The following is a 26,075-nucleotide window of genomic DNA, read 5'->3' as shown; positions in this document are numbered from 1 at the left end:
AGATGAGCTTTGTGATTTCCATAAATCCACTGAAAACCCGCACTAACACGGTTATATTACAAGTATTGCACTTTCCATGTAGCCTACTGTTGTCCAGCTAATAACCTAACAACCAATCAAGCAACATTATGGACTCAACTGTAAAAATCCTGTTACTGCAGGATTATTTTGCTGTGACAATACTGGTCAAATTAAGATCCTACAGATCTGTACATAGTGTACTACTCATGACCAGAGCCCAGGACTAGTAGTACACTATACAGGGGAGAAGGGTGTCATTTGGCTGACTTGGCTGTAGTGTGGTCGCCCTGCACTCACTAGGAGCTGCCCCCCCCTCGGCTGACAGGAGTTACCGTGGTAACAGCGGGAGGGAAAGGGGAGAATCTGGTCGTAATGTTTATGTGTCCCGTTTCACGCAGTGCCTCCTCGTCAATGTGACATTTTCAACACAGCACTGACACATCTGGAGCGCACTGAGCTGGGTCTGCATTCCAAACAGCACCCTATTCCACTTATAGTGCACTCCTTTTGACCAGGGCCAATAGGGAAATAGGGTGTCAGGGCAGAAGTATCAAGTACACTCTCAGAGTTAGTAGTGACTGGAGGAAACCTGGAGATCCTCAAGGAATGATTTCTAGTCAGCGGTTCATAGTTGCGCCTTCGGTTCCATGGTAACAGCCGTGTATAGCAACGGAGTGGGGGCGTGGCTTAGTAGGGGCGTGGCATTAAGATATATATATTATTTTTGGGCCAATCGTTAAGAGTAAATGACATTCCTGTTCATCTGTTCTGTTGTAATTGTCATCACATGGTAAGGCTGAACACTGACAGTTTTGGTCGATGAGTTCCTCACGAACTTAAAGCAAATCCCAAAGATGGAAGAGTTACCATTTTTATATCTGTATGTATACAGCAATGTTAATATTATTCTTTTAGAAATATATAACAGGGGTAAATATTCAAGGAACGTTTTAATTTGCAGCGAACATACTTAAACACGAGGAACGAGGATGACGTTTACGTTACCGGGTAGTGATGTTAAGTTTGATACCGGAGCTCCGAGACATACGTTGCAAAATCGCGAAAGCAGTTTCCTTCAAAACAATGTGCCCGATGCTTGTATCACTTTATCAGAAGCAGGTGATCAATGACGACTCGAAGATTAGTTTTGTCAAACGACCACCTGATTGGTTTGGTATTCGTTTCGGGAAGACGAAAGCTCTTCCCTGCGCTACGGAGTGTGCGACGTCATCTGTGATAATTTGGCTGTTCTAAATTATCTTTTGACGAAAACAGGTGCGACTCATGTACACTGTGTTGATCAAGGTATATAGTTCACTACAGGGTAGAAGTAGTGAACTGTATAGAGGGAACAGGGTGCCAGGGTAGATGTAGTGAACTATATAGAGGGAATAGGGTGCCAAGATAGAAGTAGTGAACTATATAGAGGGAATATGGTGCCAAGGTAGATGTAGTGAACTATATAGAGGGAATAGGGTGCCAGGGTAGAAGTAGTGAACTATATAGAGGGAATAGGGTGCCAGGATTGAAGTAGTGAACTATATAGAGGGAATAGGGTGCCATGGTAGATGTAGTGAACTATATAGAGGGAATAGGGTGCCATGGTAGAAGTAGTGAACTATATAGAGGGAACAGGGTGCCAAGGTAGAAGTAGTGAACTATATAGAGGGAATATGGTGCCAAGGTAGATGTAGTGAACTATATAGAGGGAATAGGGTGAACCTAGTGAACTATATAGAGGGAATAGGGTGCCAGGGTAGAAGTAGTGAACTATATAGAGGGAATATGGTGCCAAGGTAGATGTAGTGAACTATATAGAGGGAATAGGGTGCCAAGATTGAAGTAGTGAACTATATAGAGGGAATAGGGTGCCAGGATTGAAGTAGTGAACTATATAGAGGGAATAGGGTGCCATGGTAGAAGTAGTGAACTATATAGAGGGAATAGGGTGCCAGGATTGAAGTAGTGAACTATATAGAGGGAATAGGGTGCCATGGTAGAAGTAGTGAACTATATAGAGGGAATAGGGTGCCATGGTAGAAGTAGTGAACTATATAGGGGAATAGGGTGCCATGGTAGAAGTAGTGAACTATATAGAGGGAATAGGGTGCCAGGGTAGAAGTAGTGAACTATGTAGAGGGAATAGGGTACCAAGGTAGATGTAGTGAACTATATAGAGGGAATAGTGTGCCAGGGTAGAAGTAGTGAAATATATAGAGGGAATAGGGTGCCAAGATAGAAGTAGTGAACTATATAGAGGGAATAGGGTGCCAGGATAGAAGTAGTGAACTATATAGAGGGAATAGGGTGCCAGGGTAGAAGTAGTGAACTATATAGAGGGAATAGGGTGCCAAGGTAGAAGTAGTGAACTATATAGAGGGAATAGGGTGCCATGGTAGAAGTAGTGAACTATATAGAGGGAATAGGGTGCCATGGTAGAAGTAGTGAACTATATAGAGGGAATAGGGTGCCATGGTAGAAGTAGTGAACTATATAGAGGGAATAGGGTGCCATGGTAGAAGTAGTGAACTATATAGAGGGAATAGGGTGCCAGGATTGAAGTAGTGAACTATATAGAGGGAATAGGGTGCCAAGGTAGATGTAGTGAACTATATAGAGGGAATAGGGTGAACCTAGTGAACTATATAGAGGGAATAGGGTGCCAGGGTAGAAGTAGTGAACTATATAGAGGGAATAGGGTGCCATGGTAGAAGTAGTGAACTATATAGAGGGAATAGGGTGCCATGGTAGAAGTAGTGAACTATATAGAGGGAATAGGGTGCCAGGATTGAAGTAGTGAACTATATAGAGGGAATAGGGTGCCAAGGTAGATGTAGTGAACTATATAGAGGGAATAGGGTGCCATGGTAGAAGTAGTGAACTATATAGAGGGAATATGGTGCCAAGGTAGATGTAGTGAACTATATAGAGGGAATAGGGTGCCAGGGTAGAAGTAGTGAACTATATAGAGGGAATAGGGTGCCAAGGTAGATGTAGTGAACTATATAGAGGGAATAGGGTGAACCTAGTGAACTATATAGAGGAATAGGGTGCCAGGGTAGAAGTAGTGAACTATATAGAGGGAATAGGGTGCCATGGTAGAAGTAGTGAACTATATAGAGGGAATAGGGTGCCATGGTAGAAGTAGTGAACTATATAGAGGGAATAGGGTGCCATGGTAGAAGTAGTGAACTATATATAGGGAATAGGGTGCCATGGTAGAAGTAGTGAACTATATAGAGGGAATAGGGTGCCAGGATTGAAGTAGTGAACTATATAGAGGGAATAGGGTGCCAAGGTAGATGTAGTGAACTATATAGAGGGAATAGGGTGAACCTAGTGAACTATATAGAGGGAATAGGGTGCCAGGGTAGAAGTAGTGAACTATATAGAGGGAATAGGGTGCCATGGTAGAAGTAGTGAACTATATAGAGGGAATAGGGTGCCATGGTAGAAGTAGTGAACTATATAGAGGGAATAGGGTGCCAAGGTAGATGTAGTGAACTATATAGAGGGAATAGGGTGAACCTAGTGAACTATATAGAGGGAATAGGGTGCCAGGGTAGAAGTAGTGAACTATATAGAGGGAATATGGTGCCAAGGTAGATGTAGTGAACTATATAGAGGGAATAGGGTGAACCTAGTGAACTATATAGAGGGAATAGGGTGCCAGGGTAGAAGTAGTGAACTATATAGAGGGAATAGGGTGCCAGGATTGAAGTAGTGAACTATATAGAGGGAATAGGGTGCCATGGTAGATGTAGTGAACTATATAGAGGGAATAGGGTGCCAGGATTGAAGTAGTGAACTATATAGAGGGAATAGGGTGCCAGGATTGAAGTAGTGAACTATATAGAGGGAATAGGGTGCCAGGGTAGAAGTAGTGAACTATATAGAGGGAATAGGGTGCCAAGGTAGATGTAGTGAACTATATAGAGGGAATAGGGTGAACCTAGTGAACTATATAGAGGGAATAGGGTGCCAGGGTAGAAGTAGTGAACTATATAGAGGGAATAGGGTGCCATGGTAGAAGTAGTGAACTATATAGAGGGAATAGGGTGCCATGGTAGAAGTAGTGAACTATATAGAGGGAATAGGGTGCCAGGATTGAAGTAGTGAACTATATAGAGGGAATAGGGTGCCATGGTAGAAGTAGTGAACTATATAGAGGGAATAGGGTGCCAGGATTGAAGTAGTGAACTATATAGAGGGAATAGGGTGCCATGGTAGAAGTAGTGAACTATATAGAGGGAATAGGGTGCCATGGTAGAAGTAGTGAACTATATAGAGGGAATAGGGTGCCATGGTAGAAGTAGTGAACTATATAGAGGGAATAGGGTGCCAGGGTAGAAGTAGTGAACTATGTAGAGGGAATAGGGTACCAAGGTAGATGTAGTGAACTATATAGAGGGAATAGTGTGCCAGGGTAGATGTAGTGAACTATATAGAGGGAATAGGGTGCCAAGATAGAAGTAGTGAACTATATAGAGGGAATAGGGTGCCAGGATAGAAGTAGTGAACTATATAGAGGGAATAGGGTGCCAGGGTAGAAGTAGTGAACTATATAGAGGGAATAGGGTGCCAAGGTAGAAGTAGTGAACTATATAGAGGGAATAGGGTGCCAGGATAGAAGTAGTGAACTATATAGAGGGAATAGGGTGCCATTTCAGACCATCTACTGCCTTCACCCCAGGCATTTGGGACACACAGCCTATTAAGTGTTGCCTTGAACACAGAGTCAGACAGCAGAACAGCCAGTCACCCCTCCCCCTACACACACTCCCTCCCCAGCAGTACACTCTGTCCGTGTCCAGAAACAGGGAACAGGAAGCCCACGCGGGTCCCTTGTTGTCATGGCAGCACAAGTGTACACAAAATAACACTTCAACACCTGGCTCCAATGGTCTCTCTCTCTCTCGTTACTTCCCTCCCCTCTTTCTCTATTTCTCTCTCTCTCTCACCCTCCTCCCTCTCTATCACACTCTCTCTCTCTCAGCCCCCTCCCTCTCTCCCCCCTCCCCCCCTCTCTCTCCTCTCCCCCCCCCCCCCTCTCTCCCCTCCCCCCCCTCTCTCACCCCCTCCCTCTCTCCCCCCTCCCCCACCCCTCCCCCTCTCCTTTGTTTGTAACCAAACACACCAGTTCATGGCAACGCTGGTTGTTTGGGACGTCTCCTTGGAAGCTCGAATCAAAAACATATCTCGCCCCGACGGGGCGGTCCTAGTCCACCCCAGCACAACTTTTGTTGCTGTGGCTATCTCTGTCATGGGTTGACGAATGGCATGGCAGCTAACACAGTCACATGTGCTCTTGTGACTTCAGAACCCCTTCTCAGGCGGTGGCTGGCACTGGGGAGTAGGACTGCAGCTAAGTGGTTAGGGCCATGATTAGGGCTAGGGCCGTGATTAGGGCCAGGGCCGTGATTAGGGCTAGGGCCGTGATTAGGGCTGGGGCCGTGGTTAGGGCTGTGGCCGTGGTTAGGGCTGGGGCCGTGGTTAGGGCTGGGGCCGTGGTTAGGGCTGGGGCCGTGGTTAGGGCTGTGGTTAGGGCTGGGGCTGTGGTTAGGGCTGTGGTTAGGGCTGTGTTTTAAAAAACATTTGTATACCTTTATTTAACCAGGCAAGTCAGTTAAGAACAAATTCTTATTTTCAATGACGGCCTAGGAACAGTGGGTTAACTGCCTGTTCAAGGGCAGAACGACAGATTTGTACCCTGTCAGCTCAGGGATTCGAACTTGCAACCTTTCGGTTACTAGTCCAACGCTCTAACCACTAGGCTACCCTGCCACCCCTGGTTAGGGCTAGGGCCGTGGTTAGCCCCAGGGTTAAAGGTGAGGTGGACTGAGGGTTAGGGGTTGAGGTAATAGCCCCAGGGTTTAAGGTGAGGTGGACTGAGGGTTAGGACTGGAGTTGAGGTAATAGACCCAGGGTTAAAGGTGAGGTGGGCTGGAGTTGGTAATAAATTGTCTGATTGATGACATGCTAACTGGCAGCAGGGAGTCTGACAGGCTTGGCTCAGTCTGATGACATAAGAGGATCCTGTTGAGTTACAACCTCAGAGTCAAAGCACAACCAGGACTGCAGAAAGCTACAGTCTAATTTCTCCCTCTAATCTTTCTCTGTCTCTCTCTCTCTCTCTGTCTCTCTCTCTCTCTCAGTCTCTCACTGTCTCACTCTCCCTCTCTAGTCTCTCTCTCCTTCAGTGTCTCTCTCTCTCTCTCTCTCTCTCTAGTCTCTCACTGTCTCTCTCTCTCTCTCTCTCTCTCTCTCTCTCTCTCTCTCTCTCTCTCTCTCTCTCTCTCTCTCTCTTTCAATTCAATTCAATTCAAGGGCTTTATTGGCATGGGAAACATGTGTTAACATTGCCAAAGCAAGTGAGGTAGACAACATACAAAGTGAATATATAAAGTGAAAAACAACAAAAATTAACAGTAAACATCACACATACAGAAGTTTCAAAAGAGTAAAGACATTACAAATGTCATATTATATATATATATATACAGTGTTTTAACAATGTACAAATGGTCTATCTCTCTCTCTCATCTCTCTCTCATCTCTCATACTCTAGTCTCTCTCTCTAGTCTCTCACTCTCCTCTCTCTCTAGTCTCTCTCTCTCATCTCCTGTGTCTCTAATACATTGGACAGGAGGTTAGGAAGTGCAGCTCAGTTTCCACCTCATTTTGTGGGCAGTGAGCACATAGCCTGTCTTCTCTTGAGAGCCATGTCTGCCTACGGCGGGCTTTCTCAATAGCAAGGCTATGCTCACTGAGTCTGTACATAGTCAAAGCTTTCCTTAATTTTGGGCCAGTCACAGTGGTCAGGTATTCTGCCGCTGTGTACTCTCTGTTTAGGGCCAAATAGCATTCTAGTTTGCTCTGTTTTTTTGTTAATTCTTTCTTATGTGTTAAGTAATTATCTTTTTGTTTTCTCATGATTTGGTTGGGTCTAGTTGTGCTGCTGTCCTGGGGATCAGTGGGGTGTGTTTGTGTTTGTGAACAGAGCCCCAGGACCAGCTTGCTTAGGGGACTCTTCTCCAGGTTCATCTCTCTCAATAGGAGATGTCTGATAAGAGGGAGGATGAGGAGGATGATGGTTGGGGCCATTGGCCACCAAGACAGAAGCTCTTTCTTGCAGATGCTCAGAAAAGTACAACAGTGACAACCCCCCTCTCTATGTCCTGACAGAGGTTAAACAGTGACAACCCCCCTCTCTATGTCCTGACAGAGGTTAAACAGTGACAACCCCCCTCTCTATCTCCTGACAGAGGTTAAACAGTGACAACCCCCCTCTATGTCCTGACAGAGGTTAAACAGTGACAACCCCCCTCTCTATGTCCTGACAGAGGTTAAACAGTGACAACCCCCCTCTCTATGTCCTGACAGAGGTTAAACAGTGACCAACCCCCCCCTCTATCTCCTGACAGAGGTTAAACAGTGACAACCCCCCCTCTATGTCCTGACAGAGGTTAAACAGTGACCCCCCTCTATGTCCTGACAGAGGTTAAACAGTGACAACCCCCCTCTCTATGTCCTGACAGAGGTTAAACAGTGACAACCCCCCTCTCTATCTCCTGACAGAGGTTAAACAGTGACAACCCCCCAGAACAGCTCTATCTCCTGACAGAGGTTAAACAGTGACAACCCCCCTCTCTATCTCCTGACAGAGGTTAAACAGTGACAACCCCCCTCTCTATGTCCTGAGAGAGGTTAAACAGTGACAACCCCCTCTCTATCTCCTGACAGAGGTTAAACAGTGACAACCCCCCTCTCTATCTCCTGAGAGAGGTTAAACAGTGACAACCCCCTCTCTATGTCCTGACAGAGGTTAAACAGTGACAACCCCCTCTCTATCTCCTGACAGAGGTTAAACAGTGACAACCCCCCTCTCTATGTCCTGACAGAGGTTAAACAGTGACAACCCCCCTCTCTATGTCCTGACAGAGGTTAAACAGTGACAACCCCCCTCTATCTCCTGACAGAGGTTAAACAGTGACAACCCCCCAGAACAGCTCTATCTCCTGAGAGAGGTTAAACAGTGACACACCCCCCAGAACAGCTCTATCTCCTGAGAGGTTAAACAGTGACCCCCCCTATGTCCTCAGAACAGCTCTATCTCCTGAGAGAGGTTAAACAGTGACCCCCCCCAGAACAGCTCTATCTCCTGAGAGAGGTTAAACAGTGACCCCCCCAGAACAGCTCTATGTCCTGAGAGAGGTTAAACAGTGACCCCCCCCCAGAACAGCTCTATCTCCTGAGAGAGGTTAAACAGTGACAACCCCCAGGGCCTTTCAAACATCTGTCTCTGTCACATTCTGTAAACAGGGTTGACCTGGTGTTGGCCCTCAACCATGTTCTGACATGACATCTGCTCAAGTGTGTGTGTCTGCTCAAGTGTGTGTGTGTGTCTGCTCAAGTGTGTGTGTGTGTGTGTGTGTGTGTGTGTGTGTGTGTGTGTGTGTGTGTGTGTGTGTGTGTGTGTGTGTGTGTGTGTCTGTCTGCTCAAGTGTGTGTGTGTGTGTGTGTGTGTGTGTGTGTGTGTGCGTGCGTGCGTGTGTGTGTCTGCTCAAGTGTGTGTGTGTGTGTGTGTGTGTGTGTGTGTGTCTGTCTGCTCAAGTGTGTGTGTGTGTGTGTGTGTGTGTGTGTGTGTGTGTCTGTCTGCTCAAGTGTGTGTGTGTGTGTGTGTGTGTGTGTGTGTGTGTGTGTGTGTGTGTGTGTGTGTCTGTCTGCTCAAGTGTGTGTGTGTGTGTGTGTGTCTGTCTGCTCAAGTGTGTGTGTGTGTGTGTGTGTGTGTGTCTGTCTGCTCAAGTGTGTGTGTGTGTGTGTGTGTGTGTGTGTGTGTCTGTCTGCTCAAGTGTGTGTGTGTGTGTGTGTGTGTGTGTGTGTGTGTGTGTGTGTGTGTGCGTGCGTGCGTGTGTGTCTGCTCAAGTGTGTGTGTGTGTGTGTGTGTGTGTGTGTGTGTGTGTGTGTGTGTGTGTGTGTGTGTGTGTCTGTCTGCTCAAGTGTGTGTGTGTGTGTGTGTGTGTGTGTGTGTGTGTGTGTCTGTCTGCTCAAGTGTGTGTGTGTGTGTGTGTGTGTGTGTGTGTGTGTGTGTGTGTGTGTGTGTGTGTGTGTGTGTGTGTGTGTGTGTGTGTGTGTGTGTGTGTGTGTGTCTGTCTGCTCAAGTGTGTGTGTGTGTGTGTGTGTGTGTGTCTGTCTGCTCAAGTGTGTGTGTGTGTGTGTGTGTGTGTCTGTCTGCTCAAGTGTGTGTGTGTGTGTGTGTGTGTGTGTGTGTTTGCTCAAGCGATTGTGTGACATTAGAGCGCTAAATGTAGGTCATTAGGGTGGATGACTGAGTGCCTGACTGTTCTGAGGTGAAGTCATATAGACCTTTGTGAATGTGTATGTAAGTGTATGTGTCCCATCAGTCATCGTGGGCAGGTCCAGACGTTGCCAGGTAACCATGGACTCAACAGCTCCAGGAGAGATAACAGGCGTAACCAGGTAACCTGTCTAGTCAGGCCTATTTATTGCCTTAACTCCCTTATTTGACCTTATTTGAACTCACTGTATATAGACTTTAAAAAAAAAAAATCCTACAGTATTATTGACTGTATGTTTGTTTATTCCATGTGTAACTCTGTTGTCGTTGCTTGTGTCACACTGCTTTGCTTTATCTTGGCCAGGTCGCAGTTGTAAATGAGAACTTGTTCTCAACTAGCCTACCTGGTTAAATAAAAAAATTTAAAAAACATGGACTCAATAGCTCCAGAAGAGACAACAGGCGTAACCAGGTAACTGTGGACTCAACAGTTCCAGAAGAGATAACAGGCGTAACCAGGTAACCGTGGGACGCAACAGTTCCAGGAGAGATAACAGGCATAACCAGGTAACTGTGGACTCAACAGCTCCAGGAGAGATAACAGGCATAACCAGGTAACTGTGGACTCAACAGCTCCAGGAGAGACAACAGGCGTAACCAGGTAACCGTGGGACTCAACAGTTCCAGGAGAGATAACAGGCATAACCATGTAACCATGGACTCAACAGCTCCAGGAGAGATAACAGGCATAACCAGGTAACCGTGGACTCAACAGTTCCAGGAGAGATAACAGGCGTAACCAGGTAACCGTGGACTCAACAGCTCCAGAGGAGACAACAGGCGTAACCAGGTAACCGTGGACTCAACAGCTCCAGGAGAGATAACAGGCGTAACCAGGTAACCGTGGACTCAACAGCTCCAGAGGAGACAACAGGCGTAACCAGGTAACCGTGGATTCAACAGTTCCAGGAGAGATAACAGGCATAACCAGGTAACCATGGACTCAACAGTTCCAGGAGAGATAACAGGCGTAACCAGGTAACCGTGGGACTCAACAGCTCCAGGAGAGATAACAGGCGTAACCAGGTAACCGTGGATTCAACAGTTCCAGGAGAGATAACAGGCATAACCAGGTAACCATGGACTCAACAGTTCCAGGAGAGATAACAGGCGTAACCAGGTAACCGTGGGACTCAACAGCTCCAGGAGAGATAACAGGCGTAACCAGGTAACCGTGGACTCAACAGCTCCAGGAGAGATAACAGGCGTAACCAGGTAACTGTGGACTCAACAGCTCCAGGAGAGATAACAGGCGTAACCAGGTAACTGTGGACTCAACAGTTCCAGGAGAGATAACAGGCGTAACCAGGTAACCGTGGACTCAACAGTTCCAGGAGAGATAATCAACTATACCACTGGAGCCAGTCTTAAGTTAGTCTCTCTCTCCAAGACCAAACACTGGACACACACAGTGTTGTCCTGTTAATGAACACTGAGGCCTGTTCGTTTCTCCCTCCTCCTTTACCATGACTTCTTTTATCTCTATGTGTTGTGACAGGTCATCCTGTCATTGTTAAAGGAGCTCATTTACAGGGTTTTAATGAAGCATCATGTGTTGCTGTGTCACTGGTGAACCAGTAGTCCTGTCTGGTCAGGCTAAAGCAGACTAAACCAGTAGTCCTGTCTGGTTAGGCTAAAGCAGACTAAACCAGTAGTCCTGTCTGGTCAGGATAAAGCAGACTAAACCAGTAGTCCTGTCTGCTCAGGATGAAGCAGACTAAACCAGTAGTCCTGTCTGGTCAGGATAAAGCAGACTAAACCAGTAGTCCTGTCTGCTCAGGATGAAGCAGACTAAACCAGTAGTCCTGTCTGCTCAGGATGAAGCAGACTAAACCAGTAGTCCTGTCTGGTCAGGATAAAGCAGACTAAACCAGTAGTCCTGTCTGCTCAGGATGAAGCAGACTAAACCAGTAGTCCTGTCTGGTTAGGCTAAAGCAGACTAAACCAGTAGTCCTGTCTGGTTAGGCTAAAGCAGACTAAACCAGTAGTCCTGTCTGGTTAGGCTAAAGCAGACTAAACCAGTAGTCCTGTCTGGTCAGGATAAAGCAGACTAAACCAGTAGTCCTGTCTGCTCAGGATGAAGCAGACTAAACCAGTAGTCCTGTCTGGTTAGGCTAAAGCAGACTAAACCAGTAGTCCTGTCTGGTCAGGATAAAGCAGACTAAACCAGTAGTCCTGTCTGCTCAGGATGAAGCAGACTAAACCAGTAGTCCTGTCTGGTTAGGCTAAAGCAGACTAAACCAGTAGTCCTGTCTGGTTAGGCTAAAGCAGACTAAACCAGTAGTCCTGTCTGGTCAGGATAAAGCAGACTAAACCAGTAGTCCTGTCTGCTCAGGATGAAGCAGACTAAACCAGTAGTCCTGTCTGGTCAGGATAAAGCAGACTAAACCAGTAGTCCTGTCTGCTCAGGATGAAGCAGACTAAACCAGTAGTCCTGCCGGCTCAGGATAAAGCAGACTAAACCAGAACAAGTTGGGCTAACACTGATCTAATTTGAGGCTTTGGCACAGAGACTAAGGTGTCCCAAATGGCACCATATTCCCAATGTAGTGCACTACTTTTAGACTAGAGCCCTATAGGGAATAGGGGGGAACAGGGGGCGGGGCATTTTGGACTCTCCCCAGAGCACAGAGTCCCAGTTGACATATTAAAAGTTTATCTCCTCATAGATATTGTCTGAGGAGGAGGAGGGGGGGGGGTATATATTTTTTGGTTCACATTTTTTCCCTGTGTTTCCACCCTAAATTGTTACATGAAAACAACAATAGTTGTAGATACAGATGTGGATATTCAGAGTCTTGGGGTTAATTCACACAGCCTGCTCCAGATGTTTTCTGTGGGCTTCTTTCTCTCTGCCTGAAAAAACAGTTGGAATGAAGTTAAAACTCGACTTTCTGTATCTTGTGTCAGCTGGTGACTTAACACACAACAGATACCTGTTTCTATACAATAGCGGCAACACGTCCTGTTCTGGGTTGCAGCTGTTGCACGGCTGCAGAAAATAAACCTGATATAGAACCTTGCAGGAGGTGGTCAAAAGAGGGTGCGTTCGTTTTGCATTGCCGTGCCCCAGCTGGGAGGGGTTTACCCATTTCCATTGGTCCTAAAGTGACATCTCTATCCAATACGGGGAACCGGGCGAAGCAAAACGAATGCACCCAATAATCCAGGAAAAAGTACAGTACAGTACAGAAGTGCAGCTTTTTGAAGAGGTCTCTCCTTCACTGAGCTGTCTCGTTGATTCTAGAGCCAAATAAGTTGGGTTCGATCCCGGCTGCTTGCAAGCGAAACCAAATCTGTCCAATTTGTAAAAAAATGTTTTTAAATGTTTTATTGTTTAATAAAGACAGGAGGTTAAACAGAAAAGTGATTGTTTCATTGTGATGAAAAACCAAGCCTCTCCAAGAGGGAGGAGGAGGTTGTTTTGGGTCCGCGACTGAGTGTGAGGTACATGTGTGTCCACAGGGGGGCGCTGAGCACACCTCAGACAATTCTAATGAGGTAGTTAGACAATTCTACTTAAGTTCAAAATAACTATAAAAGAACAACAACAAAGGTTTCCTACTATGAATATACTGTATAATGTCACTACTATTAACTACAGTACTATGAATATACTGTATAATGTCATTACTATTAACTACAGTACTATGAATATACTGTATAATGTCACTACTATTAACTACAGTACTATGAATATACTGTATAATGTCCCTACTATTAACTACAGTACTATGAATATACTGTATGTCACTACTATTAACTACAGTACTATGAATATACTGTATAATGTCACTACTATTAACTACAGTACTATGAATATACTGTATAATGTCACTACTATTAACTACAGTACTATGAATATACTGTATAATGTCACTACTATTAACTACAGTACTATGAATATACTGTATAATGTCACTACTATTAACTACAGTACTATGAATATACTGTATAATGTCACTACTATTAACTACAGTACTATACATATACTGTATAATGTCACTACTATTAACTACAGTACTATGAATATATTGTATAATGTCACTACTATTAACTACAGTACTATGAATATACTGTATAATGTCACTACTATTAACTACAGGGTAACTACAGTACTATGAATATACTGTATAATGTCACTACTATTAACTACAGGGTAACTATAGTACTATGAATATACTGTATAACGTCACTACTATTAACTACAGGGTAACTACAGTACTATAAATATACTGTATAATGTCACTACTATTAACTACAGGGTAACTACAGTACTATGAATATACTGTATAATGTCACTACTATTAATTACAGTACTATGAATATACTGTAGAATGTCACTACTATTAACTACAGGGTAACTACAGTACTATGAATATACTGTATAATGTCACTACTATTAACTACAGTACTATACATATACTGTAGAATGTCACTACTATTAACTACAGGGTAACTACAGTACTATGAATATACTGTATAATGTCACTACTATTAACTACAGTACTATACATATACTGTATAATGTCACTACTATTAACTACAGGGTAACTACAGTACTATGAATATACTGTATAATGTCACTAATATTAACTACAGTACTATAAATATACTGTATAATGTCACTACTATTAACCCCCCGTGCTCTTCAAACCCTCACCTTTTCTAATGTTTGACTACGAGACAAGCCGTATCCGTGACGACCAGGAATGCACCGGGCGAGCGCGGCCAGGTAACCCAACCGCCAACCACCTTCATGTAGTGACGAGATCTTCTGTATCGCCCCTGTGGCTACAGCACATCTCTCTTCAACTTGACTTATCTGGCAACCCAGAGGTCCTATAAATCACTATACAGCACATCTCACCTCAACTTGACATATCTGGCAACCCAGAGGTCCTATAAATCACTATACAGCACATCTCACCTCAACTTGACATATCTGGCAACCCAGAGGTCCTATAAATCACTATACAGCACATCTCACCTCAACTTAACATATATCTGGCAACCCAAAGGTCCTGTAAATCACTATAGATACTCTACTATATTTGTCTCAGTGTTTTGGGAGTTTACAGGCTGTTGGAAGAGGAACGAGAGGCAGGATCTGAAGGCAGAAGCAGGGAAGAACTCAGACGTATTTCATCAGAGGAACGTATTTCATCAGGTAAGGAGGAAAATGACTGTGAATCTTAAGAGTGCCAAATGCCAAACTATCATGTCATAGCAGAACCACACTGAGTAATGCTGGAATGAATACACGAACCTTTGTTGGCCAATAGGGTAAACAGAGATAGTAAATAAATAGAGATAATAAATCATGTGAATCAGATTATCAACTGATCTCAGCAGTCTGTTTCTACTGTATGAGCCGTATGATGACAACAGCTCTCATACAGTCACTGAGGACAACAAGGAAGATCATTAAACCTCGGAAATAACCTAACACAACAGGCAGCAGCCATTTCACAGCCCTGATGAAGTGCAGAGAGACAGAGAGAATCAAGGCTACAGGTAGCAGCCATTTCACAGCCCTGATGATGTACAGAGAGACAGAGAGAATCAAGGCTACAGGCAGCAGCCATTTCACAGCCCTGATGATGTGCAGAGAGACAGAGAGAATCAAGGCTACAGGTAGCAGCCATTTCACAGCCCTGATGATGTGCAGAGAGACAGAGAGAATCAAGGCTACAGGTAGCAGCCATTTCACAGCCCTGATGATGTACAGAGAGACAGAGAGAATCAAGGCTACAGGCAGCAGCCATTTCACAGCCCTGATGATGTACAGAGAGACAGAGAGAATCAAGGCTACAGGCAGCAGCCATTTCACAGCCCTGATGATGTGCAGAGAGACAGAGAGAATCAAGGCTACAGGCAGCAGCCATTTCACAGCCCTGATGATGTGCAGAGAGACAGAGAGAATCAAGGCTACAGGTAGCAGCCATTTCACAGCCCTGATGATGTGCAGAGAGACAGAGAGAATCAAGGCTACAGGTAGCAGCCATTTCACAGCCCTGATGATGTGCAGAGAGACAGAGAGAATCAAGGCTACAGGTAGCAGCCATTTCACAGCCAACGAACTATGTCCATGACGTTTAAGAGGGATTCTGTAACACTTCAATATCCTCTGGGTCGATTTTGGGGATTTTATAAAAATAAATAAAATCTATATCAATATTTATTGTGAATATGCCCTTTAAATTGTTTTTTTACACAAAATATACCTGTCCTTTGGCAGTGGTGTCATTTCCACCACTGAGGGCAACTTCCTCATCAATAAAGTTTTTCCAAAAGAGAATGTTCACTTAGTTACTTCTACTGGAGGACTTCTCCAAAAAGACTGACAGAGAAGTTGGGGAAACACGTGTGCAACATCCTCCCGAACTGAGAGAATTAAAGATCCTCGATCGTATTGACTTTGCAGAGTCTACCTGTGTAAATACACCAGTGAAATCCATAGAGTTGTGATTCTCACAAGCAGGTGACCCTCCACACCTGTGTTGGATATTACCCACAAATGATTGTGTTTCACTTTGCTCCCTGAGCTCTTCTATGCAGCATGACAACCCCCTCTGCTACCTGGGCCCCATCTCTCAGAAACACTGGCCGACTTCCTGGAGCTCCGCCCATCGGCATCTTTTTGGAATCTTACTTTGTTTTATATCGATTAATTGGGTTACAATGGTTGTTGTTTAAAATGTTTGCAATAAAATATTATTTACGTAAGTTATTTTTTTTTACATAGATATCATTTCCACCCCCCACCTTGTCATATCCACCCCACCTTGTCATATCCACCCCCACCTTGTCATTTCCACCCCCACCTTGTCATATCCACCCCCACCTTGTCATATCCACCCCCCACCCCGTCATATCCACCCCCATCTTGTCATATCCACCCCGCCTTGTCATATCCACCCCCGCCTTGTCATATCCACCCCCACCTTGTCATATCCACCCCCACCTTGTCATATCCACCCCCACCTTGTCATATCCACCCCCACCTTGTCATATCCACCCCCACCTTGTCATTTCCACCCCCACCTTGTCATATCCACCCCCACCTTGTCATATCCACCCCCACCTTGTCATATCCACCCCCACCTTGTCATTTCCACCCCCACCTTGTCATATCCACCCCCACCTTGTCATACCCACCCCCACCCCCACCTTGTCATACCCACCCCCACCCCCACCTTGTCATATCCACCCCCACGTTGTCCTATCCACCCCCACCCCCACCTTGTCATATCCACCCCCACCTTGTCCTATCCACCCCCACCCCCACCTTGTCATATCCACCCCCACCCCCACCTTGTCATATCCACCCCCACCTTGTCATACCCACCCCCTCCCCCACCTTGTCATATCCACCCCCACCTTGTCATATCCACCCCCACCTTGTCATATCCACCCCCACCTTGTCATATCCACCCCCACCCCCACCTTGTCATACCCACCCCCACCTTGTCATATCCACCCCCCACCCCCACCTTGTCATATCCACCCCCCACCCCCACCTTGTCATATCCACCCCCACCTTATCATATCCACCCCCACCTTGTCATATCCACCCCCACCTTGTCATATCCACCCCCACCTTGTCCTTTCCACCCCCACCTTGTCCTTTCCACCCCCACCTTGTCATTTCCACCCCCACCTTGTCATATCCACCCCCACCTTGTCACCCCCACCTTGTCCTATCCACCCCCACCTTGTCATATCCACCCCCACCCCCACCTTGTCCTATCCACCCCCACCTTGTCATATTCACACCCACCCCCACCTTGTCATATCCACCCCCACCTTGTCATATCCACCCCCACCTTGTCATATCCACCCCCACCTTGTCATATCCACCCCCCACCTTGTCATATCCACCCCCACCTTGTCATATCCACACCCACCTTGTCATACCCACCCCCACCTTGTCATATCCACCCCCACCCCCACCTTGTCATATCCACCCCCACCCCCACCTTGTCATATCCACCCCCACCTTGTCATATCCACCCCCCACCCCCACCTTGTCATATCCACCCCCACCTTATCATATCCACCCCCACCTTGTCATATCCACCCCCACCTTGTCATATCCACCCCCCACCTTGTCCTTTCCACCCCCACCTTGTCCTTTCCACCCCCACCTTGTCATTTCCACCCCCACCTTGTCATATCCACCCCCACCTTGTCACCCCCACCTTGTCCTATCCACCCCCACCTTGTCATATCCACCCCCCACCCCCACCTTGTCCTATCCACCCCCACCTTGTCATATTCACACCCACCCCCACCTTGTCATATCCACCCCCACCTTGTCATATCCACCCCCACCTTGTCATATCCACCCCCACCTTGTCATATCCACCCCCCACCCCCACCTTCTCATATCCACCCCCACCTTATCATATCCACCCCCACCTTGTCATATCCACCCCCACCTTGTCATATCCACCCCCACCTTGTCCTTTCCACCCCCACCTTGTCCTTTCCACCCCCACCTTGTCATTTCCACCCCCACCTTGTCATATCCACCCCCACCTTGTCACCCCCACCTTGTCCTATCCACCCCCACCTTGTCATATCCACCCCCACCCCCACCTTGTCCTATCCACCCCCACCTTGTCATATTCACACCCACCCCCACCTTGTCATATCCACCCCCACCTTGTCATATCCACCCCCACCTTGTCATATCCACCCCCACCTTGTCATATCCACCCCCACCTTGTCATATCCACCCCCACCTTGTCATATCCACACCCACCTTGTCATATCCACCCCCCCCCCACCTTGTCATATCCACCCCCACCTTGTCATATCCACCCCCACCTTGTCATATCCACACCCACCTTGTCATATCCACCCCCCCCACCCCCACCTTGTCATATCCACCCCCACCTTGTCATATCCACCCCCACCTTGTCATATTCACACCCACCCCCACCTTGTCATATCCACCCCCACCTTGTCATATCCACCCCCACCTTGTCATATCCACCCCCACCTTGTCATATCCACCCCCCACCCCCACCTTGTCATATCCACCCCCACCTTGTCATATCCACCCCCACCTTGTCATATCCACCCCCATCTTGTCATATCCACCCCCACCTTGTCATATCCACCCCCACCTTGTCATATCCACCCCCCACCTTGTCATATCCACCCCCACCTTGTCATTTCCACCCCCACCCCCACCATGTCATATCCACCCCCCACCCCCACCTTGTCATTTCCACCCCCACCCCCACCATGTCATATCCACCCCCACCCCCACCTTGTCATATCCACCCCCACCTTGTCCTTGTCCTTTATATTGATTGATGTTTTAGACGGGGAAATCATATGGTTGTTATCGTCATCTCACTAAACGGTTGGGGTGAAATGTATTATTATTATTGTTATTATTATTATTATTATTATTTATTATTATTATTATTATTTATTATTATTATTATTATTATTTATTATTTATTATTATTATTATTATTGTTATTATTATTATTATTATTATTATTATTATTATTATTTATTATTATTTATTATTATTTATTATTTTTCATGATGCATGTTTTCAGCTCTTCACCAAGGCAAGTTTAAACATTCAGACGTCGTGTTGAATTATTCATTCAGGAAAACCTTCAAAATCACTTTAAATAACATTCAATACAAGTTAACGTACACATGTATAAGAAATGTGTTACAAATTAATTGTATGATATTTCATTTTCAACAAAAATGTTTTTAATGTTTAATGACATTTTGTCTATTGTTGTCTGAGAAAAATGAGAAAAATATTTAAATTCCTGAATAGTACGATCGCAGACATGATCAGATATAGTTTCTAAACAAATCAAAGACAATTATAATACTGCTCAAATGGTGGTTCAATAAGTTTTCATTTCTGAAAGCTTGCAGGACGAAAAGTGCCCGAAGTTACAGAATCAACCTCAATCTCTACATAGCATTTCACTACACTCGCATTAACATCTGCTAACCATGTGTATGTGACAAATAAAATGTCATTTGATTTATAAGAGACGAAGGCTTTAGAAATGTGACAGAGAGCGACACAGCCTGGGGTCTCATATATTATATTGTCCACATCCCAAATGGCTCCCTATTCCCTATATAGTGCACTACTTTAGACCAGAGCCCTATGGCACCCTATTCCCTATATAGTGCACTACTTTAGACCAGAGCCCTATGGCACCCTATTCCCTATATAGTGCGCTACTTTAGACCAGAGCCCTATGGCACCCTATTCCCTATATAGTGCACTACTTTAGACCAGAGCCCTATGGCATCCTATTCCCTATATAGTGCACTACTTTAGACCAGAACCCTATGGCACCCTATTCTCTATATAGTGCACTACTTTAGACCAGAGCCCTATGGCACCTAATTCTCTATATAGTGCACTACTTTAGACCAGAGCCCTATGGCATCCTATTCCCTATATAGTGCACTACTTTAGACCAGAGCCCTATTCCCTATATAGTGCACTACTTTAGACCAGAGCCCTATTCCCTATATAGTGCACTACTTTAGACCAGAGCCCTATTCCCTATATAGTGCACTACTTTAGACCAGAGCCCTATTCCCTATATAGTGCACTACTTTAGACCAGGGCCCATAGGGACGCACACATGTTGGTTATGATGACAGGAAGCTATAGTCAGTGAATGGATATGCTAATCATTCACAGGTTTATGCTTCAATGATTCAGTCACTAAGACTCAATACTGGAGCTCACTAGTCAATGATTCAGTCACTAAGACTCAATACCGGAGCTCACTAGTCAATGACTCAATACCGGAGCACACTAGTCAATGATTCAGTCACTAAGACTCAATACCGGAGCTCACTAGTCAATGATTCAGTCACTAAGACTCAATACCGGAGCTCACTAGTCAATGATTCAGCCACTAAGACTCAATACTGGAGCTCACTAGTCAATGATTCAGTCACTAAGACTCAATACTGGAGCTCACTAGTCAATGATTCAGCCACTAAGACTCAATACCGGAGCTCACTAGTCAATGATTCAGCCACTAAGACTCAATACTGGAGCTCACTAGTCAATGATTCAGCCACTAAGACTCAATACTGGAGCTCACTAGTCAATGATTCAGCCACTAAGACTCAATACCGGAGCTCACTAGTCAATGACTCAATACCGGAGCTCACTAGTCAATGATTCAGCCACTAAGACTCAATACCGGAGCTCACTAGTCAATGATTCAGCCACTAAGACTCAATACCGGAGCTCACTAGTCAATGATTCAGCCACTAAGACTCAATACCGGAGCTCACTAGTCAATGATTCAGCCACTAAGACTCAATACCGGAGCTCACTAGTCAATGATTCAGCCACTAAGACTCAATACCGGAGCTCACTAGTCAATGATTCAGCCACTAAGACTCAATACCGGAGCTCACTAGTCAATGATTCAGCCACTAAGACTCAATACCGGAGCTCACTAGTCAATGACTCAATAACGGAGCTCACTAGTCAATGATTCAGCCACTAAGACTCAATACCGGAGCTCACTAGTCAATGATTCAGCCAATAAGACTCAATACCGGAGCTCACTAGTCAATGATTCAGCCACTAAGACTCAATGCTGGAGCTCACTAGTCAATGATTCAGCCACTAAGACTCAATACCAGAGCTCACTAGTCAATGATTCAGCCACTAAGACTCAATACCGAAGCTCACTAGTCAATGATTCAGCCACTAAGACTCAATACCGGAGCTCACTAGTCAATGACTCAATAACGGAGCTCACTAGTCAATGATTCAGCCACTAAGACTCAATACCGGAGCTCACTAGTCAATGATTCAGCCAATAAGACTCAATACCGGAGCTCACTAGTCAATGATTCAGCCACTAAGACTCAATACCGAAGCTCACTAGTCAATGATTCAGCCACTAAGACTCAATACCGGAGCTCACTAGTCAATGACTCAATAACGGAGCTCACTAGTCAATGATTCAGCCACTAAGACTCAATACCGGAGCTCACTAGTCAATGATTCAGCCAATAAGACTCAATACCGGAGCTCACTAGTCAATGATTCAGCCACTAAGACTCAATACTGGAGCTCACTAGTCAATGATTCAATACCGGAGCTCACTAGTCAATGATTCAGCCACTAAGACTCAATACCGGAGCTCACTAGTCAATGATTCAGCCACTAAAACTCAATACCGGAGCACACTAGTCAATGACTCAGCCAATAAGACTCAATACCAGAGCTCACTAGTCAATGATTCAGCCACTAAGAATCAATACTGGAGCTCACTAGTCAATGATTCAGCCACTAAGACTCAATACCGGAGCTCACTAGTCAATGATTCAGCCACTAAGACTCAATACCGGAGCTCACTAGTCAATGACTCAATACCGGAGCTCACTAGTCAATGATTCAGCCACTAAGACTCAATACCGGAGCTCACTAGTCAATGGACAAAATATGTAGTCTATGCAGCACGGTGGTCGGAATGTCTAGATGAGGTAAAAAACTCTCAGAAGTTTATCTGACCAATAAACACTGACTGTGGTATAATATCATGCTAAGAAGACTGCAGTCCAACATTCTATATGATAATGTTACCAAGACTACAGTATCAGAATATACACTGCTCAAAAAAAAAAGGGAACACTAAAATAACACATCCTAGATCTGAATGAATGAAATATTCTTATTAAATACTTTTTTCTTTACATAGTTGAATGTGCTGACAACAAAATCACACAAAAATTATCAATGGAAATCAAATTTATCAACCCATGGAGGTCTGGATTTGGAGTCACACTCAAAATTAAAGTGGAAAACCACACTACAGGCTGATCCAAATGTGAATTAATGTTCTTAAAACAAGTCAAAATGAGGCTCAGTAGTGTGTGTGGCCTCCACGTGCCTGTATGACCTCCCTACAATGCCTGGGCATGCTCCTGATGAGGTGGCGGATGGTCTCCTGAGGGATCTCCTCCCAGACCTGGACTAAAGCATCCGCCAACTCCTGGACAGTCTGTGGTGCAACGTGGCGTTGGTGGATGGAGCGAGACATGATGTCCCAGATGTGCTCAATTGGATTCAGGTCTGGGGAACGGGCGGGCCAGTCCATAGCATCAATGCCTTCCTCTTGCAGGAACTGCTGACACACTCTAGCCACATGAGGTCTAGCATTGTCTTGCATTAGGAGGAACCCAGGGCCAACCGCACCAGCATATGGTCTCACAAGGGGCCCCCAAATAAATGCCACCCCACACCCTGACTGACCCACCGCCAAACCGGTCATGCTGAAGGATGTTGCAGGCAGCAGAACGTTCTCCACGGCGTCTCCAGACTCTGTTACGTCTGTCACGTGCTCAGTGTGAACCTGCTTTCATCTGTGAAGAGCACAGGGCGCCAGTGGCGAATTTGCCAATCTTGGTGTTCTCTGACAAATGCCAAACATCCTGCACGGTGTTGGGCTGTAAGCACAAACCCCACCTGTGGACGTCGGGCCCTCATACCACCCTCATGGAGTCTGTTTCTGACCGTTTGAGCAGACACATGCACATTTGTGGCCTGGTGGAGGTCATTTTGCAGGAATCTGGCAGTGCTCCTCCTGCTCCTCCTTGCACAAAGGTGGAGGTAGCGGTCCTGCTGCTGGGTTGTTGCCTTCCTACGGCCTCCTCCACGTCTCCTGATGTACTGGCCTGTCTCCTGGTAGCGCCTCCATGCTCTGGACACTACGCTGACAGACACAGCGAACCTTCTTGCCACAGCTCGCATTGATGTACCATCCTGGATGAGCTGCACTACCTGAGCCACTTGTGTGGGTTGTAGACTCCGTCTCCATGCTATCACTAGAGTAAAAGCACCGCCAGCATTCAAAAGTGACCAAAACATCAGCCAGGAAGCATAGGAACTGAAAAGTGGTCTATGGTCACCACCTGCAGAACCACTCCTTTATTGGTTGGTGTCTTGCTAATTGCCTATAATTTCCACCTGTTGTCTATTCCATTTGCACAACAGCATGTGAAATGTATTGTCAATCAGTGTTGCTTCCTAAGTGGACAGTTTGACTTCACAGAAGTGTGATTGACTTGGAGTTACATTGTGTTGTTTAAGTGTTCCCTTTATTTTTTTGAGCAGTGTATTATTGGACAATGTTGTATGAGATCAATCAAACTGAACCACATCTTCATTTCCTGTTTCATTCAGGAACTACAACATTCAGAAAGATGACAAATGGCCTAGGGAGAGGGTAAGGACCTACAGGGAGAGGGTAAGGACCTACAGGAAGAGGGTAAGAACCTACAGGGAGAGGGTAAGGACCTACAGGGAGACCTACAGGGAGAGGGTAAGGACCTACAGGGAGAGGGTAAGGACCTACAGGGAGAGGGTAAGGACCTACAGGGAGAGGGTAAGGACCTACAGGGAGAGGGTAAGGACCTACAGGGAGAGGGTAAGGACCTACAGGGAGAGGGTAAGGACCTACAGGAAGAGGGTAAGGACCTACAGGGAGAGGGTAAGGACCTACAGGGAGGGTAAGGACAGGGAGAGGGTAAGGACCTACAGGGAGGGTAAGGACCTACAGGGAGAGGGTAAGGACCTACAGGGAGAGGGTAAGGACCTACAGGGAGAGGGTAAGGACCTACAGGGAGAGGGTAAGGACCTACAGGGAGAGGGTAAGAACTGGACCTACAGGGAGAGGGTAAGGACCTATAAGGACCTACAGGGAGAGGGTAAGGACCTACAGGGAGAGGGTAAGGGGGAGAGGGCATACCTAGGGACCCTACAGGGAGAGGGTAAGAACCTACAGGGAGGCATGGGTAAGGACCTAGGACCTACAGGGAGAGGGTAAGGACCTACAGGGAGAGGGTAAGGACCTACAGGGAGAGGGTAAGGACCTGGACCTACAGGGAGAGGGGGAGAGGGTAAGGACCTACAGGGAGAGGGTAAGGACCTACAGGGAGAGGGTGGACCTAGGGAGAGGTTAAGGACCTACAGGGAGAGGGGACCTAGAGGGTAAGGACCTACCTACAGGGAGAAGGACATGGACCTACAGGGAGATGGACCTACAGGACCTACAGGGAAGGAGGGGGAGAGGGTAAGGACCTACAGGGAGAGGGGTAAGGACCTACAGGGAGAAGAGACCTACAGGAGAGGGTAAGGACCTACAGGGAGAGGGTAAGGACCTAAGGAAGAGGGTAAGAACCGACAGGGAGAGGGCATGGACCTACAGGGAGAGGTTAAGGACCTACAGGGAGAGGGTAAGGACCTAGAGGGTAAGGACCTACAGGGAGAGAACCGGGGAGAGGGCATGGACCTACAGGGAGAGGGTAAGGACCTACAGGGAGAGGGTAAGGACAGGGAGAAGGCATGGACCTACAGGGAGAGGGTAAGGACCTACAGGGAGAGGGTAAGGACCTACAGGGAGAGGGTAAGGACCTACAGGGAGGGTAAGAACCGGACAGGAGAGGGCATGGACCTACAGGGAGAGGTTAAGGACCTACAGGGAGGGTAGAACCGGGGAAAGGCATGGACCTACAGGGAGAGGGTAAGGACCTAAAGGGAGAGGGTAAGGACCTACAGGGAGAGGGTAAGGACCTACAGGGAGAGGGAAAGGACATGGACCTACAGGGAGAGGGTAAGGACCTACAGGGAGAGGGTAATAACCTAAGGGAGAGGGTAAGGACCTACAGGGAGAGGGTAAGGACCTACAGGGAGAGGGTAAGGACATGGACCTACAGGGAGAAGGTTCAGACCTACAGGGAGAGGGTAAGGACCTACAGGAGAGGGTAAGGACCTACAGGAGAGGGTAAGGACCGACAGGGAGAGGGCATGGACCTACAGGGAGAGGGTAAGGACCTACAGGAAGAGGGTAAGGACCTACAGGAAGAGGGTAAGGACATGGGTCTACATGTAGAGTTTGGATTGCTATTTCAGATCAACATTTCATCTGTGTTCCAAAGACATTCAGTAGGTTGTAGAAAGGTTTGTTTTGGTTGAGGACTAATGATTAAAGAACAGCCCAACCAACTAATATAGAGAAATGTCACAACTTTTCTACATCTAACACTGCTCATAACTGTGGTTCAGAGTTCCAGCCCCTACCCTCTCCTGGACCTCGCTCCTCTCTGCCCTCTCCCCCGACGGAGAGGGCCTCTCTGCGCTCCGGACGCTCTTTCATCCAACCCACTCCAGAGACCGAGGCCGGGTGACCTTCGCTCAGGACTGTTCCAGTGACAACACCACCTCTGATGTGTCAACACCTGACCCGCAGAACCTCCAGCCCAACCTCCAGCCTAACCTTCAGCTCAACCTCCAGCCTAACCTCCAGCCTAACCTCCAGCCCAACCTCCAGCCCAACCTCCAGCCTAACCTCCAGCCTAACCTCCAGCCCAACCTCCAGCCCAACCTTCAGCCCAACCTCCAGCCCAACCTCCAGCCCAACCTCCAGCCTAACCTCCAGCCCAACCTCCAGCCTAACCTCCAGCCCAACCTCCAGCCCAACCTCCAGCCGTATGATGCCCAACTAGGCAGGGGACAGGCACCGTGGACCCCTCCATTGGGGACAGACCCAGAGCCACAAGACCCAGTACAGGCCCCAAAAGCCTGGGCCCCTGAGTGCAGCCATGCCCATTGGCCCTCCCTCTCCTCCAGCTTGACTCCAGTACTCCAGCCCCT

At 46.6% G+C, this 26,075-nt stretch overlaps 1 protein-coding gene across 1 annotated transcript in view; it reads left to right on the top strand.

The window, feature by feature from the left end:
• Window positions 1–24,926: 24,926 nt before the first annotated feature.
• The window catches only part of LOC121844477, a 5,981-nt gene continuing 4,832 nt past the window's right edge, over window positions 24,927–26,075 (top strand). The window contains exons 1-2 of the mRNA XM_042314612.1: window positions 24,927–25,186; window positions 25,488–26,075. The exon at window positions 25,488–26,075 is cut by the window's right edge and continues 68 nt beyond it. Of these exons, the coding sequence (XP_042170546.1) occupies window positions 24,927–25,186; window positions 25,488–26,075 (848 nt within the window). The remainder of the gene's footprint in view (window positions 25,187–25,487) is intronic.

Source organism: Oncorhynchus tshawytscha, unplaced genomic scaffold (assembly GCF_018296145.1).
Source record: "Oncorhynchus tshawytscha isolate Ot180627B unplaced genomic scaffold, Otsh_v2.0 Un_contig_5906_pilon_pilon, whole genome shotgun sequence".
NCBI classification, from domain to species: domain Eukaryota; kingdom Metazoa; phylum Chordata; class Actinopteri; order Salmoniformes; family Salmonidae; genus Oncorhynchus; species Oncorhynchus tshawytscha.
This window is presented reverse-complemented; position numbering and strand designations above follow the sequence as displayed.